This window comes from Rhodamnia argentea, chromosome 3, assembly GCF_020921035.1.
Source record: "Rhodamnia argentea isolate NSW1041297 chromosome 3, ASM2092103v1, whole genome shotgun sequence".
NCBI classification, from domain to species: domain Eukaryota; kingdom Viridiplantae; phylum Streptophyta; class Magnoliopsida; order Myrtales; family Myrtaceae; genus Rhodamnia; species Rhodamnia argentea.
This window is the reverse complement of record NC_063152.1, coordinates 12,404,418-12,425,681: the sequence shown is the minus strand read 5'-3', so window position 1 is coordinate 12,425,681 and position 21,264 is coordinate 12,404,418. Positions and strand designations below refer to the sequence as shown.

The following is a 21,264-nucleotide window of genomic DNA, read 5'->3' as shown; positions in this document are numbered from 1 at the left end:
TTTGTTTACATGTTGTAATTATTTTGACATGTATGACTTTGATATGGGAACTAGTTACTGCTATTTGTGACTTATTTGACTCTACGGAATTCACACGTTACTTAATACACTCTTTGTATTTCAGACGTAATTGACTTCCATATCTTGTTTTCTTCTATAGACTTTCATCATTCTCCTCATCCATCTTCGATTTTAATTTGTATTTTATGCATGTGTCTATCGATCCAGAGACCTATGGTATATATATATATATATATATATATATGATTGCTTATTTGAAGGCCACATTGGTGAATCGCACCTACATTATATATTCTCCACAAACCAACAACACATCACCAACAATATATATATATATATATATATATATATATATATATATATATATATATATATATATATATATATATAGATTAGTCTACACCAGAAACCAGGGATTCATCAATTACTTTCGACAACCTCCCACTAATTTCGTTTCTTCCGATTTAATTTTTACGTATGATGCTTATTCTATTGATGTAAAACAAGACAAGGCAACTGCCATGTGGCTCCCAATTTATTGGACCGACCACTTTAGAAAGAAGTGAGGATACCTGAATGCAGTCAACTAAAGACTTGAGTTATTTAAGAATATGAAAAATAAAAATAAAAATAAAAATACTCCAGACAGATCTAGGAAATAAATCACCTAATAAAACGAGAAATTTACGGTTCAAGTAAAAGAAATATAATCATAAATCTGTTTAAAATATATCGCCTCATTATAAAAATGGTATCTGAAAAAAAAAATTCCTAGAGTTGAGGAGATGAAATAAAGTTGCAATCTCAATCCCGTCAAAAACCAAAGCATAGCAAGGGACCAAAAATGAAACAGTCGAAACACTAAGGACTGATATTGCAATTTCCACTGAGAACGAAACTTGCATGTTGTGAATTAGTCAAAAGTCAACTCTACAAGGGGTGCAGCCCACCACTAATCATGCCATGTTAGGGTTGATTTGTTTTTGGTCGAAATGTTAGGGTTGATGTATCTAGGAAAAGGGGAGACATTATTCCATTATTTGGCGAAAACATTATCTGGGGAAGTGGGGAGGCATTATTTCAGGTAAACTATAACTAACGTTATCCTATATCTTAGTCCTAAATATATCTCTAACACCACACTTAAACGTCTAGATGGATATGTCTTGGTGAAGATGTAAGTACTCTAATCAGCGAATGCAGTGGATACAAGTCGAAAACAACATGACAAACGTGGTATTAGATAAAATGACAGTCGACTTCAATGTGTTTAGTGCATTCATGAAAAACATCACTCTACGCTATTTGGATAGCATTGCAATTGTCGCAATGGATGATTGTATTGCTGTTATAGCGCACTCTCAAGTCTTCCAGTAGTCATTGCAACCATAATAACATTGATGCCGTATCAATAATAGCCCGATATTCTATTTCTATACTAGAGCGAGTGACAGTGGTTTGTTTCTTGGTATGCCATGAGGTAAGTGAGTTGCCAAAAAATAAAAAGTAGTTGCTCATAGTGTAGCAAAGGACCAGAAAAAAAAAAATTAGTGTACCAAAGATCATGAGGGTCACTGACTTAGTTAGCATCAGAATAAGCTGTCAACTCCAAAATACTATGGGTAGAAAAGTGAAGGCCACTAAAATATTGTACTCTTGATGGAGCGAAGAATTCAAAGGACTGCAACAAATGAGTCACATTGGGCGCAGTCATGTACTGTCAAACAATATGAACAACACAGGCAATGTCAGGTCCAAGCAACAGTGAAATATACAAGATTGCTGATCAATTGTCGATAAAGTATAGGATTTGAAAAAGGAGTCTCATTTTGGCATCAAATTTGACATTGGTCTCAATAGGAGTTGTAACGACTTTATTGTCGGCGAGTCCTACTCGAGAAAGAAGATTATTAGCTTATTTTGCTTGTGAAATATAATAATCGAAGGATTACTTGCTGCCACGCTGAATTACAAGGGAGTGTACGGAGCCAGTATACGATAAATACTAAAGCAAGGGATAGGATAGATAAATAGGTTGAAGCCTTCCAATAGCTACCAATGCCAGGAGGCAGATCAAGATTCATGGGAACTAGAAACTTTTCCGATCTCAGCATACATATGTGAAAGCAGAACTAGCGTGTAAGGTGCGTAGCGGTCATTAATTCCTCAAAAGGAATTGAATCATCCGGATGCTACAAATCGTCTGTTATAGAATTCTCTGCTAATCTTATCTTCCTCTTTTTTCTCTTGATTGAAGACAGAAGCAATAGCCTTTTTACCTCTTAAGGCAACGAGTGCACTACTAGGTTATGCAAATAAAATCAATTACCATTCTATGCGATAAATGCTTCAAGCCTAAAAGGTACCCAAGTCGCCCAAGTCTTTCATTTCAAACTGTTGACTAAAATATTGCTTGAGTTTTGAAATGCTAATTTGACCATACTAAGGGTGTCAAGGGTCGGGTTTCCGTGATACTCGACTCAACCCGAAACATTAGAGGAATATGCTTTGCCCGACCCGAACTGGCCTGAAACATTCTAGAAAATAACCCAAAGCAGTTGCAGGATGGGGTAAGTTTTCCTTTTTAAAATTAACTATTTGTAAAACCTCATTTTACATACAAAGCAGGTGGAAAATGGCATATGGATTTAGTTGTTGGATGGCATATGAGGGCAAATGAACTCATCCCTCATCTAATAAACTGAAAAATAAGCATTGAAAATGGATGTACGTGATATTAAGTGCTGTGATTTTTAAATCTAGAAATGAAAATAAGGAATCATTCAACAATACACAAACACGAACCGACTTGACCCATTTGACACCATTGTTCTTTTAAAAATATTAATTTTCTTTAATAACAAAAAATGTGTGTTTTAAGCTTTCCACTTGGTGAATCATTTTCTTTAGGGGTGAGCATGGTTCCGGGGTAGAACCGAGAACCTGGAACCGGAACCCGTAGGATCCGGTCTGGTTCCAGGTTCCAAGGTATGCAGGGTAGGTTCCAGGTTCCAAAAATTTAGGAACCTGTTCTAACGGGTAGGTTCTAGGTTCCACTATCTAGAACCTGGAACCTGGAACCTAGACCATAGATTCTGAAATAAATTTTTATATATTTTTTTGTATATGTTTTTGTACGATCATATAATATTCTATGGCATCCGATGATGAGTGTATAATTTGGAGCCAAACAAATTTTTAGGTTTCGAGTTCCAAAAAATGATAAACGTGTTCCAATAGATTGGTTCGGGTTCTAAATGTAACTTGTACAGAGTCTAAAATCACTCACATCTACTTTATCTTAGATGTTGTAGCGTTCATTGTCATTTTGCTTAACTAAAAATGAAAAAATAAAAGAAAATAACAGAAATTGATAGGTTCTCGGGTACCTCGGAACCGACCCTAGAACTTGTGATAGGGTAGGTTCCAGGTTCCAAGGTATGACGGGTAGGTTCCAGGTTCCAAAAAATGAGGAACCCGTTCCGACGGGTAGGTTCCAGGTTCCAGGTGGAACCTATAAGGAACCCGGAACCGCTCACCCCTAATTTTCTATACATTTTGCCAATTTATACCCAAGCCAAAACACTAATCAACTTGACCCTAAATCTTTATAATACCCAGAATTTCAAGTGATTACCCAACCCATAAAAGACCCAAACCGAAAGTACCTGAAAATTCTGGTCGGGACGGTTCATATTTCGGTTCGGATATATTATTCGGTTTTGACACACCTAGTAAGAACCGTGAAGAGCAGCATTATATACCTTCAAAATGTGCGCCCAAGAAAAAGAGCATTGTCATAGGGATTGGATTTGACCAAGCCGAAAAAGTTTAGCTAAACTTGGAATACCATCGACAAGGTGCATGTTTCAAGCCATATAACGCTCGATGTAATCAACACACTACGCTGGAAGGATGAGTGTATCAAAGGGGAGGTACCATATAAGGCTCTGCATGATAACACTTCTCTGTTCCAGAAGTCATTCGGGCAAGAAGTGAATTTTTCAGCTTCTGCTTTTTAGCAAAAGTAGTTTTTTCTATTTCTACTTCATAAGTTGATTTCTGATAGAGAAATGCGTTTGATAACCGAAACAAATTTTTACTTCTGACCGGCGGGCGGCGGCCGCCGCCGCCGCCGGCGGTGGTCGGCGATGGGTGGCCGGCGGTGGTCGGCATGATCAAAGAAGTAATTCTAAGGTGGAGAAGTAAAAAAAAATTGCTTCTCAAAGTTGGCCAAAAATCTTGCCGGAAGTTAAAAATCTTGCCGGAAGTCAATTTTTTTACCAAACAGATTTCTACTTCGGCAAAGTTTTTACCAAACGGATTTCCCCGCCGGATTGACTTCCGGCGGAGAAATCCAAAAAAAGAAGTGTTATCATGCAGCACCTAAACTTCCTCATTGAGATCGTGGTTTAGGAATGCATTTTGACATTAATCTAGGACTGATTGTTCCATCTTAGAGTTGACTTATATGGAAATGGGGAGACACTACTTTGATGAAAACATTATCTGGAGAGTCACTATTTCGTTACCTGTAATTTCAATTTGAGACTCTCTTCATAAAAATTTGTACTTGACACTATTTACTTTCGATAAGTGTCCCGTGCTTAACTTTGAAACTTTAAAGCTTAATTATGGTGTGAAATTTGCAACAAGAGTGGTAATTATAGGGCTAGCAGCCTGCAAGAGCCTCCCGAGCTCGCAGTGCAAGTATGCTTAAAGCGTAATTAAGGTGTGAAATTGTGAAAAGAGAGTTAATTATAGGCCTAGCAGCCTGCTAGACCCTTGCTAGCTCAAAGTGCATGTGGGCGAGTCTAGGCATGTGGATCATTTCTTGATCTTAGCATGTCCATAGCCAGCCGGTTTTATATGCGAAGATTGTTATTTCTTTAATCAAGATCAATCTTGGGCAAGGATTTCCAGGTTCAATTTGCTTGTTGATCGTCTACTATATAAAATTAGATCATGCAAAGTATTGTTGAGGTCAATGACGGATTTTCGCAAGCATTAAGGTTAAGACAGGTGAGAACCTTTTTTGAAGGAATAATGTTTTCATAACTGAAGACCACAACATTTGAATTGCACCTACATTATATATTCTCCGCAACTTACACACTACAAAAATATATATATATTCTAAGTACTTATTCGATTGGAGTGAAAGCACAAGCATATGATTAAGTAATTATCTTAGACAATAACCCATTAGTGTCTTCACTCAATTTTTTTTATCTGTATCATTCTCGTTCTATGGGAAGAAAACAAGACGAGGTGCCCCTATTTGCCACGTGGCTCCCTATTTGTTGGACCAAACACTTTAGAAAGTAGTGCGGATACATGGAACAAAAGTTGTCGGGCTAGCAATAAGGCTATTGTTCGGACGAATGTAGTCAATTGGGATGTAAAATTCGAAAATGAAGAGGGCGATCTCTATTCTCTAAAGATGGAAGATGGGAAACAAACGATCCTCAACTCAAAGACCAACTTATTTCCAAAGAATAGAAAATAAAAGTCACTTCAAATAGCTCTAGGAAACAAATTAGCTAATAAAATTGGAAAATTTACTGTTTGAAAAGCATAAATTTATTTGACAAGATATAACCTCATTCTGAAAACAGTGTACAAAAAAAAATCATAGAGTCACATTATATGTTGGACCAAAATTAAAGGATTATTTGTTTTATTTTTCGTTATATGAAGAGCTAATTATTGGGATAAAAGAAGATGAAGTACCGCTATTTGCCATGTGGCTACCCATCCATTGGACCAATCACTTCTGCGCATGCATTGTATAAAAGTTTTCGGGGATTAGACAATCGCTAGGGTGAATGTAGTCAATTATGATCTGAAGTTTAAAATGGAAGAACGCGGTTTCTATTCCCTAATTAAATGCAAAAAAAAAGTGGATAAGTTAAATAGATTATAGATAGAAATAGGGGAAGAACCAACCACTTGAAGGATCACTCAAATAAAGACTAACTCTTTTAAAATATAAAATAAAATCACTGCAAGCAGATCTAGGAAATAAATTAGCTAACAAAACAGGAATATCTATTGTTCAATTAAAAGAAATCTAATCATAAATCTATTCCAAAAGTATCGCGTAATTCTGAAAATAGTAACCGAAGAAATTCTAGAGATAAGGAAATAAATTGGAATTGCAATCTCGATTTGTCTGCGCCCCGTGAAAAAACAAAGCATAGCCGTGGACCAAAAATGAAATCCTTGAAATACTATGGACCAATACTATAATTTCCTCAATATCTTATTTCAACTGAGGACCAAACTTGCATATTCTTTAGTTCGTAAAAAGTCAAGTTTACAAAGAGCGGAGATTATTGATACAACTTTTATCCGAAATCGCCACAGAACCTCATCTCCTCTTAATAAAAATCGAAAAACGAAAAAACCAATTTCAATGAAAGGTATTTCGTCGACCATCCAATTTCAGCGAAACATCTCTCTTTCTTTCTTTTCTCTATTATGTCACCGGCAAAAGTAGAAATTTCATATTGCGACCTCCGAGCAAAAAATAAAATAAAATAAGGGAAAGTTCCAGGAAAGAGGCCTCAAGCTTAATTTGAACGAAAGTCAGTCACCACTCCCCAGTCTATTTTTTATGCAAAAAACGGTTGTTTTTATTATTCGAAGACTATTCAGCCAGGGAAAGTTCTGGGAAAGACGTCTCAAGCCTAATATAAACGAAAGTCAGTTTTTATGCATCTCGTGACCGACCGTGAGCTTGACGCCACTCACCCACCGGTGAGTCTTGAGTTTCCCTGTAAAAGGAATCTTTATCATTTTTTTTTTTTGCTTAGTCGGTAGTTCCCGATTCTAGGGTGAGAACGGCCCATCCGAACCATGCTCACCCCTAATGCCAAGAAGATTCGCAATGTGTATCAATTCAAATGCATGTTAGATAGAAGATTGGAGGAGCTATGAATAAAAATGAAGATTGGACATTTCAAATCGCTCACTCGGTTGCCATCTTTGTATTGTGGACGAGGGAAGTCGCTCCGTCTAAATAGGTCGTTTGCCGACTATTAGCAGAAAATGTCCAAGAAAGACTGATTCACTAAAACATTCAGATCAAGAGCAATACATTTTTTGCAATACTTCATTAAGCGAAAGCGAGTTGCCTGCTCCATTTTCAAGCTAATAGAACGAAAACAAAGAAAATTGAAGCGCTAGGTTCATATGACATACTGCTTCACACGTAAAAGCGCGAAACTAAAAAGAAAACTCCAGATTTTCACATCAAAATTTATATAGGCAAACTTTCTTACCAATCAAACCATAGGCAAGGACCGAAAATGCAATCTCGATTTGTGTTGTGCTCGTTAAAAAAACAAGGCATAGGCAAGGACCGAAAATGCAATATTGGGAATGCCGAGGACTAATACTGCAATTTCCTCAACATTTGATATTGATTGAGTTTGTCAGAAGTCAAGTCTACTAGAAGCGGAGCCCACCGGGAGAAAAAGCGACGCGAACTGGTAACGCGGTTTAGGGAAATTTCTTTTCGTCCCAAAAAAAAAAAAAACCAGTTAAGGGAAAGTTCTAGGAACATAGATCTGAAGCGTGATATAAACGAAATTCTGTAACGGCTGGTAAATTATAAAAATAATCTCTTAATTTCTATGTTATCATGTAACGTGATCATCGAACTTTAAATTTACGCAATATGATCACCGAACTTTAGTTCAATGTGCAATGCGGCTCATGAAGTTCTAACCCTGGACTTTTTGTGCATATTCGGTTGAGTCCTCGAACCGTATGAAAATATTTAATGTAGTCTCTAAACTTGAATTAATGGAAGGACAATATTAAATATTTTCATACGATCGAGGAACTAAAGTAAACGTGCACCAAAAGTTCAAGGATAATATTGAACAAATTTAAAGTTGAGGGATCACGTCGCACATCTTGAAGCAAAGTTCAGGAATAATTTTTGTCACTGTGCCTAGTATAAATGAGATTGTATCATGCAAAATGTTGGGGAGGTCAAGGACGGATTTTGTCACTCGCAATAAGGTTAAAACAAATTAGTTAAAAGAAAATTGTTTACACATTCGAAGAGCATAAACATTTGAGTTGCACCTTCATTGCATATACTCACCAACCTAAACACACTGTAATTTTCTATAAAGAAATATTTATCCAATTACAATGACATCAAAATCCAATGATCATGTATTTTTTTCAGACAACCACCCCCATGTTTCGTTTTACCAAGTCCCATTTTATTGGACCAATCAGTTTAGAAAGAAGTACGTGTAGGTGGGATTAAAACTTGTTAGGGTAGTAATTGGACTATCGCTAGGCGTGCTGGGATTGTTAGGGAAGGGAGAAAGTAAGTGAGGAAAACATTTCTTAAAAAGATCTAAAATGCGGTACCATTAGACACGTATTATTTAGTGAATGGACTTGGGTTGAAATGGGGTGGTGCACAATTATTTTCTCATGGCTAGGATTAGTACAGTAATTGGAGGAACTTTGAATGTGTTGAGGAAGTATTTACAAAATTGTAAGCTCATGATTTGTCAGTGCTCTTCATAAAAACAAAGCATAGCCACTAGCTCTTTATATTCACAAGACAGTTCTTACGTCGGTCAGCCAGCGTAAGCTTTTGAATTGTACTTTTTCATATCTCAAATAACCTTTTCTCCGCTAGTGAATGAAATAAGAAAGGCAAAATGTTTGACTTCAGGCTCAATTCACGTGATTCCGTTTCTTTTTTTTTTTTTTTTTTTTTTTGGGTCCTTTCTCTTACCTATTTCATTTCAACCTACGTAGACTTTTTAAGTGTTAGGATCGAACGCCGCCGCAGGACATGCATACAACGTAGACGAGCCCCCTTTTGTTGACCAGAAATTGAAAGCCTAATCGAGTCTTTGGCAGTTAAATGTGAATCAGCAAACATTAGACTCGCACTAACCGAACTAGGACCATATGATTGCTAGGTGCCTATCTATCTGCTTTAGGCCATGTACTTTTCTGAATGCCGTATCCAACTTCAATGCCGTATCCAACTTCAAATATTTTTGTACGCGGCCCTCATTTTGGATATGAAGTTATCATACGAAATTCGCTCGCCGATCAATTCGGTAACAAGATGCCTCGATTGATTTCATGAAAATTAAAAAAAAAAGTCCTAAACCTATTGTAATTGTGTTGATTTAATCTTAAATTTTTTTTGGTCAATTTATCGTACGAAATTTGCTAGCCAAAAATTGCTAACGTGGACGTCGTGTCGGGTGTCTTACGGGATATGACCAGTGTTGATGTGAATAATTTTTAATAATAATTTAATTTTTTTGAAATTTTATTATCTTTCTTCCTATCTTTTTTTTTTTCCCTTTAAAGTGGCTGTCAGGGTCGTTAAGCCCTTGTCGATTGCGAGCGAAGGCTGGTTGCCCTTTCCGGCCGCCGGCCCTTGCTCGGCTCAGGGCAAGGCCATCACGGCAGCGAGCGAGGCTAGCTATAATGACTCGATATGACAAGCGCAGGGAGTAGTCGCCGAGGTTAGAGGATCTAGATAAGGAGTTGCCTTGGCAGACTTTTAGTTTGGCGAAGGGGATAGGAATGAATCGAATTGTGCACTGTATGGGGGATCGCGATTTTATAATATATATATATATATATATATATATATATATATGTAAAAAACTGGAATTAATTCAGGAATGCATCTTTTGACGTGATGGCAATGCTTAACTTTAGAACTCCAAATTAAGCATGCTCAGGTGGAAGCACTCTCGAAATAGGTAATCGCATGTAAAATATACCTCGGTAAATTGATCCCGGGTGTCATAATGGCATCACCGAGGGCTGCGATGCCCTCACCGGTGCCAATGGCCCTCATCAACCAAAGCTAGAAAAAAAACAATAAAAACATAAAAATTATATTAAAAGATTATTAAAAATTATTCACGTCAGTGCCATTTGTACCATATAGGATGACCGATGTCCATATCAAAATTGATCGAGTGGACTGGATTGACATAAATGCAAAAGGTTTAGGATTCAATTAATAAAAAAAAATTGAGATTGAATTGATACAATTGCAATTCATCTTGAGGTTTCCGCAAATTTTTCAATTGATTCTGCATTGCCTATATATACTACCTTATAATTGGGGGACCCAATTTTCAAGGTTCGTGGAAATTTCATGGGGGCAATCATTTGTCATGTCATTTAACAAATGAGCACAACCCTCGGCAAGATTTCGGGACGAAGAATGCATAAACAGATATGCTACGAGCCTAGGATAATGTACAAACCAGGAATGCCCCCACGACAGGTAAGTCTAATTAGAACCGGCGTTTCTTGTTGCATCAAAGTCATCATTAAACTTGTCTTCTTCTCCTTGGGGGACCTAAGTCACCTCATCTCCAATTTGATCTCGCTTACATCATGCGCAATGAACCACGTACTCTTGTTGCATGTGGCGATGGTCCAGGACTCAAGAATCATAACAAAAAGCCAGGTGATGTGTCCTAGCCACCAGGGTCCTCTTTAGAAGGATAAGGGGACCATCTTAGAGATACCCGAACAAGAACAACTAAGTTCGATTTCTTTAGTAAGTATGAAATGGGTGGAGACGGCCGGTTAGCAGTGATCATACCTTGAAGTCACTATAGAATTTCTACGTCCGCTAGGAAATGTTCTGATTGAGATATAGCCATCAAATATCAGAGGCGAGCATTATTTCAGGGTAGAACCGGGAATTTCCAGTATTATAGTATGCATATAGCTGGTTTTAGATTTCAAAAATTGATAAATCGGTTCCAACAGATAGGTTACGGGTTCCGGAATGCGGAACAAGTTCTTGTTTTTTTCTTGTTCCGTATGTTCGCACGATCCTACAGTATTTCATGGAGTCCGTTGATGAATGTGTAATATGAAACTACTAATCCGAGCTTTCATTTCTCGCGATATATCATGATTGGGACTTTTTACTTTGCTAATGTTTCATATTCTTGATGTGTTTAAATATGAGTTGTGGTCATTGAATTGTAACAGCAAATCGTAGTCATTACGGGTGATGTTTCACCGCAACCATGCAACCATTCAATTAAGAAATACTAATGTCCCGAGTAGACTCGGAAATCGACCTTGGAACCAGTGACATGGTAAGTTCTAGGTTCCGAAAATTGAAGAATCGGTTCCGACGGGTCATTAATGATTCCAGTATGAAAGAACCGATTCCGAAACCGCTTACCACTATCAATTATCACCCTTAACTTAAATTTCAATGATGGCAAACCCACCCGGTGATAATCAACAAGTTGGAATTTGTGCAAACCTAGATATTTTTGTCGGTTGAATTGAGGTATCTTCAGGATTATTTATTTATTTATTTATTTCATCTATTTCGATCCATGTAGCAGCAGTTCTTTCTCCAAAATCCCATTCAATCTGAGCTGCAGTTACTGCTATCTTACAAGCTTCCAAAATTTTATATTTGCCTCCACTTGGACATCTTTTTCACAGCACAGGCTCTGTTCTGGGAGGTCCCCCAGAGAATAATGAGCATACCCCACGCTTTTCTTCTTTCTTCTTTTTGGCCGAAGAGAATCCTCCAATCCAATATAGATACTTCTGAAACAAATCACTTTCGATTGAGTCGTGCTGCACATTCTAAACATTCAGAGGAACAATTTTGTCCTCGATTCGAATAGGCAATACGTGAATTACCATCTTCTGGGCCAGCAGGGTTAAACTTCCCTCACCTACTGCGATGCTGGGGATGTCATCAAAACCGTGGCTGATTTCAACCACCCTTTCGAGTACAACGCATTGACAGGACAATTGCCAAAAAAAAAAAAGTTACAAACATATTACATTTCTGTTAATTCAGCCTCAAAATATTTTCACATTCTCTCAATTGAGTCCATTTAATCAATTTTGATGGGAAATCATTGACGTGGATGCCAAACATCCTACGTGACACGACCAAGATTGATGTGAATATTTTTAAATAATATTTCAACAATTCTTTTGAATATTTTATGATTCTTTTGGCTTTTTTTTTTTTATACAAAGGACCGGCAAGAGTCACCGGTTATATACGAAGGCCCCTCTCACCCCATTCATTAGCCAAAGCGAGGGCATGCAACCCCTCGCCGAGTTTGGGCGAGGGCAATGACACCCAAATCCGAAGAGAGCTGGCTAGTGACCCTTGTCGACCCTCAATAAAAGAAAAGTGAAAAAAAGGATAAAAATGAAAATAAATTGTATAAATGCAAAAAAACGGAAAAATATTATTAAAAATGTTCATGTCGATGCCGATCGTGTAATGTAAAAAGGTCGACATTTACATCAATAGATTATGATCATAATTGACCGGATAAATTTAATTGATAAAATGTAAAAAAGTGTAAGACAAAATTGATACAAATACAATAAACTTAAAACGGATTTTTTTTTTTTTGTGTTACTTTCCCCAAGCATTGACTGCAATTCTCATGAATTTGTTTACGTAACCATCACCCGGAGTTGTGTAATGCAAATACAACAAAGAAGTAGCTGTTAAGCGCCACGTGAGAGCATTATTGGGCAGTCGACACGTCCAAGTCGAAATGAATCTAACCCTGTCCCTGACCCAGATATATAATAACGCCATGTTAAATCCCTAACTGTCGAATTATATATGCATTGCCATGTGCTCTGTGTGAAAAACTATTGCACAGTCTGAATCTAAGATCTCAGTCCATCGTTTGAATAATCCGATCCACCGATGCAATGTTTGCCGACCAGAAAGCCGGCAGTGCCAATTCTTGGATAACTGATGATCAATGCCCCAATGAAAGTTTCTCAACCAATAGATCTAATCTCAAGATATACTACTTGAAAAATTGAACCTCCAAGTAAACCAACTTCAGATACACTCATGATATGCATTCATCAGTAATTCAGAAACGGGTAAAAAGAAGAAAGACGACATGTGCTTGTATGATTGGATTTCACTGTTAATCTTTAGCCGAAGTGAAACAAGTGACTTTTTCTTCCCATACGTGTCTCCGGCTTATGTACCGAGCCAAATTTTCTTTCCCCTCACGAAAATAACTAATTCCAGACAAGGATCATGACTACAGATGAAAGGGAAAGACAAACATGAGATGACAAGACCATCACAACTGAAGTATTCTGTGTCCTTAGTCAAGGGCCTTCACCCCTCCATTACCATGTGGTCTTCCAATAATTGCGGATGATGGAACCAGAAGAAATGTGCAGCTCAAGATCATGCGTAGGTCGGTACCCTGTCGCCCATCGAGAGAATTGACACTTGAAAGGAGTACCTTTACAAAGAGGCTTTGAGACAATTGTCGCAAGGATTAGAACCGTATTTGCAGTGTTTCCGATCCAAAGACTCGTCAAAGTGTGCAAGTAAGGTTTGCCGCCGACACTCGTCCTGAAAATTTCACACATTAGAGAGGAAACACATGTCTATAAATAGACTTTGCTCCATTCAGGTACATGGAATATGAGTTTAGCCCAAAGGTTCCATTATGATTTGAATATGTTGCCAACAGACCCATCAAATGATCCAGCACCCAGACTGGTCAATGCCAGACTAACACTAACAACAATCAATAGAACAAAGTGGAAACACGAAACAAAAAATAGAAGCATCACTTAGTTGAGATCGTTAGAGAGTAGTTGAAAACACAAATTGGATTACCTTGAGTTCACAGTATTGCTGCATTTTCCTAGCTTGAGCCATTGCAGCTTTAAAGATATTGGTTTTACATCCTTGACCACTCCTTAACATGCACACAACCCGGCTGAAATCCTTCTTGGCATATAGAACAATGCATACTGCTGGTACATTATCTCTTCCTGCCCTCCCTGATTCTTGGTAATAGCTTTCGATTGACTTGGACATTGTGCTGTGGATGACAAAACGCTGACCACATGCAACAACAAAATAATTACTGAACATGACAAAAACATTATAACTGAAGGTCAAGTTTGATCATTCATTTGCCACTTTTACAGTAAAGAAAAGAACTTTCTGCACGTTTAACTTAATTTCAGCACACCAAGGTTCCATGCACGGAAGAAAGAATTTGACTTGAAAAGGTACATAATTTGCTAGTTCCTGCAATAAATAGCCCAAATGACAATTTAGCAGGCCACTGGACCATGGAAACAGCAAAATTTACTTCCAAGCACACTAAGAAACCAATTAGTGAAACTAAAACATTAGAAGAAAAGTGGATTAGTCAAGTATTTGCCAGCATGTCAGCTTGATTCTAAAACTTAAAATAGGCAAAGGACAAAAGTCCATTTCAACTTACAACATCAGGTTTGTCTATTCCCATACCAAAAGCAATGGTAGCACATACAACCTGGACCTCTCCGGTATGCCATTTCTTTTGAACAGCTATTCTTTGACGGGCTGCTAATCCAGCATGATAATACACCGTCTTTATACCGCACTTATCATTCAAGTATTTTGCAACATCAACACATTCACTCTTCGAGAGGCAATATACAATGCCACAAAAATTAGCAAAACGATTCTTTAGGAGCTCTCCAAGCTGCTTCAGTGGTCCCTTGGTCTTAGCTATGACCTCATACTTTAGGTTTGGTCTGTCAAAGCTTGTCTCAAGAACAAGAGCACGAGGGATCCTGAGAGCCTTTAGGATATCCTGCAATGGATGCAGATTTCAATCAATCCCATGATTATTTCAGCATAATCTGGTGGTTAATGTGCAAGTTTCGTACCTCATGAACTGGCCGAGTGGCAGTTGCAGTTAAGGCCATCACTGGGACGTATGGAAAGTTTTGCTTGAGACATCCCAGTCCCCTATAATCTGGACGAAAATCATGTCCCCATTGACTGCAATAATGACAACAAAGAAAGTAATGATCAACAAACTTTACTCATTTACAATCATTCAAAGATAGGAGAAAGCTCAAACCAGCAGTACGTTCCTTTCATGAGATGGCACTGGCAGTGAAAATCCAGTAAAAACCTCATAAGAAACACAATCAATGATCACATGGGCAAACTTTTGCCTTATAGCTTAAGTTGTCAATATATAGTATAGAGGTTAAAAGAATAAAATAGGGACACAAGAACCAGCTTGAGACCTGACTATCATGCCAAACATGGACACTTCCAATTACTTCCGAAATTAATTTCCATTGGAGCTTATTTTAGTTGTGTGCATTTTGCTTAATATTATTAATGATGTGCCACTGACCTTTCCCAAAGGAAGGAACTAGATCATTTCCAGAATTAGTTATCTCAACATTGCATTCTGTCATACTAGAACTTCACAGAAGGTTCAGTGTAACACCGAAAATGTAATTAGGCTAGAGACGCAGAAAATGCAAAAACATCCGGGAAAAGAGTTTGAGTGAGCATATATAACATTAACTTGCTTTTCTTTATCTGGAACGAGGAGTAGTTTAGCAATGGCAACAACATAAATACTTATTCCTTTTGAAGTAACTCTAGCATGATCTTTGCTTCAGATACAAGGATGCCACCAAAGAGCATACCTCACACAATGTGCCTCATCAACAACAAAACCTGCTAGTTGTGCCTGCAATGTGTGATGGTCGAGTATCAAAAAGTTAAAAAGAAACTCTCAGAAAAAGTTACAGTGTATCAGAAATAGTACCTTTGTATGCAAGCATTTTAATATCTCGAGAAATGATGGGTTTCCCACAATCCTTTCAGGAGTTACATACAATAGCTTGCATGATGGTTTATCTTTCCTGAAAAGGCAGGAAAAGCAGTGGAGATTAATGGCTTGACAATCACAACACTCAGCAAAAAACAAAAGGTTTTAGAAGTCCAATAGAAACCCCATTGCAGCACATGGAGAATAGCCCAAAATTTTATGGCGGGATAAAGATTGTATGGTATGATATAATTCTCTAGGAACACTAAGATCCCAACATTTGCTTTTAAGGCAAACACCTCAGGCATGAATCTTTTCATTAACTACATAAAAAATGTGCATCCACGGCAACATATGGAGAGAGAGCCGTTTTATGGCGGGATAAAGATTGTATGGTATGATATACCTCTCAAGGAACAGAGAGAGAGAGACAGAGACAGAGAGACAGAGAGACAGAGAGACAGAGAGACAGAGAGACAGAGAGAGAGCGTTTAACCTTGCCTTAGTTCCTGGAGGACAGCCGCTGCTTGGGCAGCAGTTTGCTGAGAGTTCAAGAAAGTTGATGGTATTCCATACTTGAGGGTTAGAGTAATTATTTGATCCTGGATGAGAGATAGCAGGGGTGATATAACAACTGTGACACCTGGTTTAAGAGTTGCTGGCAGCTGAAACGAAGGGTAAAAACATCAGAAGAGCACATTAAGAAAGGAAGGGATGAGGGAATTATTCTTTTGTTCACCTTCAGCTAATCAGAAAGCACCTGTTGTCACTGTATGTCTTACAATTACTTCAGCTAGAAACATATATCAACCAAGTACTTCAAGACTGAACAGAAACACTTCAGGATAATTCAACATAATAAAATCAGATTAATATCTTTCTTCGTGATTCAGTAGATCAAATGTTTTGCATGCTACCAAGATCCATCTTATATTAAAGTACATCAATTTCAAACCAATTCTTGGAGATGATCACGCCTAGTTGAGATCATGACATAGCAAAGACAACACTACTTAGGACATACAGACATCTACAATCTGTATTTGGTGCAAGTAATTTGAAAACTTATTCCTCTTTGACTCAATAACCCTTTTGAATTGGACCTGAACTATGACTGAAAACAACACTACATGCAAAAACAAGATAAATTTCCCTGTAAGTAATTAAAGGTCCTCGAAGCATAGCAAAAACCTTAAAATTCTAGAAATTACGGAATAGATAGAAATGTGCAAAGGCAGAACGAGATTGTCCTGTATTTCCTTCATTTCCAACTTAGTCCGATCCAGTTCATTGGAACCCATGGTTATGTACCTGAATCACTTCGTATCGCTTACTTTGCAATTGGAAAACATTTTCTTCCTTAAGTTTAAGCACAAACTTCTCAACAGCACTAACAAAGCAGATTACAAGATCATTTTAAAGCTTAAATTTCAACATACAGGTCTACTCGTCTAGTATTTAATTGGTGGAACCATTGAGCAAAGTGCGCAGGGCTTGTGCTCTAAACATTGTCTCCATACATCATGACATTACACATATGATATAGTTGTTAACATTCACGAACCTGGTAACATAAACTTTTACCACCTCCAGTGGGCATGAGAACGAAGCAATCTTGCTTGGCTACAGAAGCTTTACAAGCCTGATGCTGATTTGGTCGAAATGCCTTGTTTCCGAATATTACTACATTTGCCAATTCTATGTCATCCAAGGCTTGCAATTCCTCAAAACTCAGAGTCCCTTGTTTGCATGTTGGAATCCAAGAGCAATGTCTTTTATTTGAAACTGATTTTATCGAACCTTGAGTGACAGTGCTCTTACAGTCCTTCAACACAAATAAACCTCTTCAGCACCGTAAATAGTTTCTGACATGGAGGGATGGAAAATGAAATTTGTGCACAAAGAAATATTTCGCAAAACATTCCTAAGAAAGACGCTGGATGCTAATTCACACTTCGATGATGTACTATACTCTCAGAGAATTTGAGACATATAGATATTATTACATCATCCAAAACAAAAATCCACTGTTTTTATTGCCCAAACAGTTCTAATATAAGTCATTTTACATCTTAAAGACTCTGGAAGTAACTAGCCAAAGTTCGGAGTGTCTATTATACATTTGATCGGATGAGAGCCCTCATGAGCAATTTACTAAATGCTTTTGTACAGGTACCCCACATAAGGTCCTTTGCTGTAAGCAGAATTACAAGCAAACTGGAACTGATAAAGGAAAGACATAATTTACGAGCAAAGAACCGTAACACACTAATTTAAGGGGTCGGGCAGTTTCATCTACGTCAATGGGGATTGTTCACAATGACCAACAGGGAATTACAATAAGAAATAATTCAATTTCTCACTAACCAAAACCCCAATTGCAAATGTCACTAAAAAACGAATGGGACGAGTGGAAAGCATTTCCCAAGAGTTTTCTGAAAAGGACACTCTAACCTCTCCCAATCAAAAACCAAGACAATCTCTTCTCAATTCTTGTCAATTTCCTTGTTGGCCCCAACATACCTCAGCAACAAAAATATATAAAAATATGGGTTGCAGAATCGTCATTAAAAGAATAAAAAGTCGTGCCGAGATCTGCCAACTTTTTGTGAACCTCCTAAACAACTGGACCATGGCCAGACTCCTGGGATTTGCCCGGTAACTATTGTGGCTTCTTCAGGTGTCCACAGTCACTTCCCCTAATGGCCAACCCTATGCAATACTCAGACATTCTTCAAGCTGCGTATTTGGTCCATGCAATTACATGGGCCAATCCCAAGCCTAATCCAGGTCCATGTAGCAAAAACTTGAGCCACAAACTTAACAACAATCAACCAAATTAGTTTGGGGCATCGAAAAAAACATGCCAAGCCACCCGGCTTTTCTTTCTTTTTCTTAATCCCTTCAAACTGGTGGGGGCAGAAAGGGCTGAGACAACTTCACAGTTTTCAGAAGCATACCATGGATTCTAACGATCGTCTCGCCGGAAACTGAGCGGATGAATTGCTCATAGTACCGCTTTGATCAGGAATATAGCATGTGGATTTCCTGCCCATTTTATTGCCAACTATATCATCTTCATCTTCACTGTCAGTAGAGGAATCAACCTCAAGAAAAGTTCGATTTTTCTCAGGTTGTGGAGAATGTTCTATGATGTTAACATCGTGCACACAATTGCATTCACCGTTATTAGGGATACCTTGGCCAAACATGTCAGCCAAAACTCCACAAGCTTCTGATTCCGCAGTTTGCAAATCATCCCAATCCTCAGTATCTTGCATAGTCTCGGCAAGTTCTGCAAGAAACTCATCGCCACAGTGCTCCACAGTGATAAAGTCTCGACCTTCGTCACCTTAAGAAAACCAAATGAAGAGAAAGATGATTTTGCAAGTCAATAAAATTTCTCCACCAAAACCACAAAGAAATGAAATTGACATTAACGCTCAATGAACAAAATTTAACCAGCTCCAGTTCATTTAAATACAAAATAGACCATTTCACAGCCATCATCAGAACACGGATTAACCGCAATAAATCTCTTTATAGGAATGCACAATCAATCAATTCCATAATTATCCACGCAACACAAGCAATTACGCCATTCCCTCATCACCAGATATCACCCAATTTGGCCAATAACCAAGAAAAGCCAACATCAAAGTAACCTCAAAACATCAAACAGGAACCGCGCCAGACATTTTGCTCGTCAGTAAGACAACTTCGCGAAAACAGCTCCGACCTATTCAAACCTACAGCAGACTATTCTACACCCATCCTCATCTTGGGTACGAGAAATACCTACATAAATCCTTACAACGCTAACACGCATAGAGAAATGCGTGACGAAGTAACGATTCGAGTTACCGTAGAGCGAAACGAGACGGTCCAAGCACTTGCTGGCGGACTGCTCATCGAAGCCGAACTCGAGAGCCAAGCTCAGTAACCGAGCTTTCTCTACCTCCAAGCCCCGATCCTCCATGGAATTTTCAACCTGTTCAAGCGATTCGATCGATTGAGGATGCACGAGTCGGAATCGAATTTAGCCGGAGTCTTTCTCGAGACGCGCGCGCGCTCGAAGTGCTCTTTTCGAAAACCTTGCCAACGATGGCGGGATTGATGTTTTCGGACCTGAAATTTGTTGAATTTCTATTTTTGCCCCGTATAAGTTTTTCTGGTTTCATTTGACTCCCTTGGATCTGTTTGAAGGCTCCTTTGCAAAAAGAAAATATTGACAAGGTAATACTGTTTCCAATCCACATTTTCTCCTTTGTATATGTTACTGTAAATATAGCAATCGAATGTATTTCGTCGGAGATAAACCCGTGACGAAATATTTTTATATTCCATTCCGCAATAGAATGCAACCTTCTTCGATTTTTAATTAAAAGAGACCGGTATTATGGATATTTTGAACATGAAATTTTACACAGCTAACGTGACACCCTAGAATTTATGAACTATAAGATAAGTGAAATGATGAAAGTGGACCCACCTTATCAATTCAGCCCCCTAGTAAAAAAAATATTTCTGGATTTTTCTCTCTCTCTCCCCACGTTAGCTGCTCTGCCGACTCTCCCGTGCCCCCTCTTCTTTTTCTTCTTCTTTATCCTTCTTTTCTTCTTCTGTTTTCACTTCGTGCGACGCCTCCTCAGCCACCGAACACCACCACCACCTCACAGCCCATCAACCACCGCTCCCTCCACCGTCTGCAGCCATCGCCGCCGCCGCGGCAGCCCCCGAGAGCCTCAAATCGGCCCGACTCCCTCGTTGCAGCCCTGTTTCTGTTTCTGCTGTATTGCTGCAGCTGCTGCCCTTGCTTTGTTTTCGCTCCTACTGCAGCTCCGATCCTTCCTTCGATCACCCCTGCACCTGTCCCATCCCCGTTGAGCCGCCTCAGTCCCGTGCCGAACCCCGAACAGCCTCAAGAAGCGAAGCTTCTGCTTTGTTCCCCTGTTTTCTGCTCTATTTTGCTCGCTGCTGCGCCGCTTGGTTCCGCAATTGTTCCGACCACCAAGAGCCACTAGCCACATCCCTCAGTCCTCCTTAGACCACCATCGTCAGCCCCACGAAGTTCCACCACCATCGGAACCCCGAAACAGCCCAAACCAGAGACCTTGCTCTGCCCCCACCTGTGCTGCTATTCTGCTTCTGTTTTCAGCTCTCAGTCGCTGCTCCGCCACCCACAACTGTCCTTTAACCTTGTCCTGACCACCTCACACCCTCACTGTCAACCTCGAAGTCATTCACCGCCCAAAAGAGCCACCACAGCCGCGAACATCCCTACCCTGCCTTCGCCTGCCCTGTTCTGTCTCCGGTGTGCCCCGTTCGCGGGCCAGTTCCATGGACCGTAGCCTGTTTTGACCTGGGCCGCGCCTGGCTCGTGTCTGGCCAAGTTGGCCAAGAGCCTGGGCCATGTGCCAGGCCGTGGCCGAGAATTTTGGCCCATGTGACCGAGGATTTGGGCCGAATGGCAAAGTTTGTGGGCCAAAAAGTCCGAGCCTCGCCCGATGTTCGTGCCGAGGAATTCCCGTGGATCGTCGCTGGTCTCGCCTCGAGTTATTAACGGTGAGTTAACCTCTAATCCTTGGTTAGGTCGTTA

The 21,264-nt window shown here is 39.1% G+C and overlaps 2 protein-coding genes across 2 annotated transcripts in view; one reads left to right on the top strand and one right to left on the bottom strand.

Annotated features, from left to right (window-relative positions):
• LOC115727613 (disease resistance protein RPV1-like) overlaps positions 1-21,264 on the top strand; it is an 81,310-nt gene that overhangs the window by 34,825 nt on the left and 25,221 nt on the right. The gene's annotated exons all lie outside the window — the stretch shown is intronic.
• Positions 13,040-19,752, bottom strand: LOC125314335 (ATP-dependent DNA helicase Q-like 1). Its single transcript, XM_048276371.1, has 10 exons — positions 19,530-19,752; positions 18,626-19,017; positions 17,230-17,490; positions 16,162-16,330; positions 15,663-15,754; positions 15,541-15,584; positions 14,758-14,872; positions 14,328-14,681; positions 13,709-13,933; positions 13,040-13,438 (listed from the first exon to the last, which is right to left on the bottom strand). Exons 1-10 carry the CDS (start codon positions 19,642-19,644, stop codon positions 13,328-13,330), a joined length of 1,878 nt encoding a protein of 625 aa, XP_048132328.1. The 5' UTR covers positions 19,645-19,752; the 3' UTR covers positions 13,040-13,327.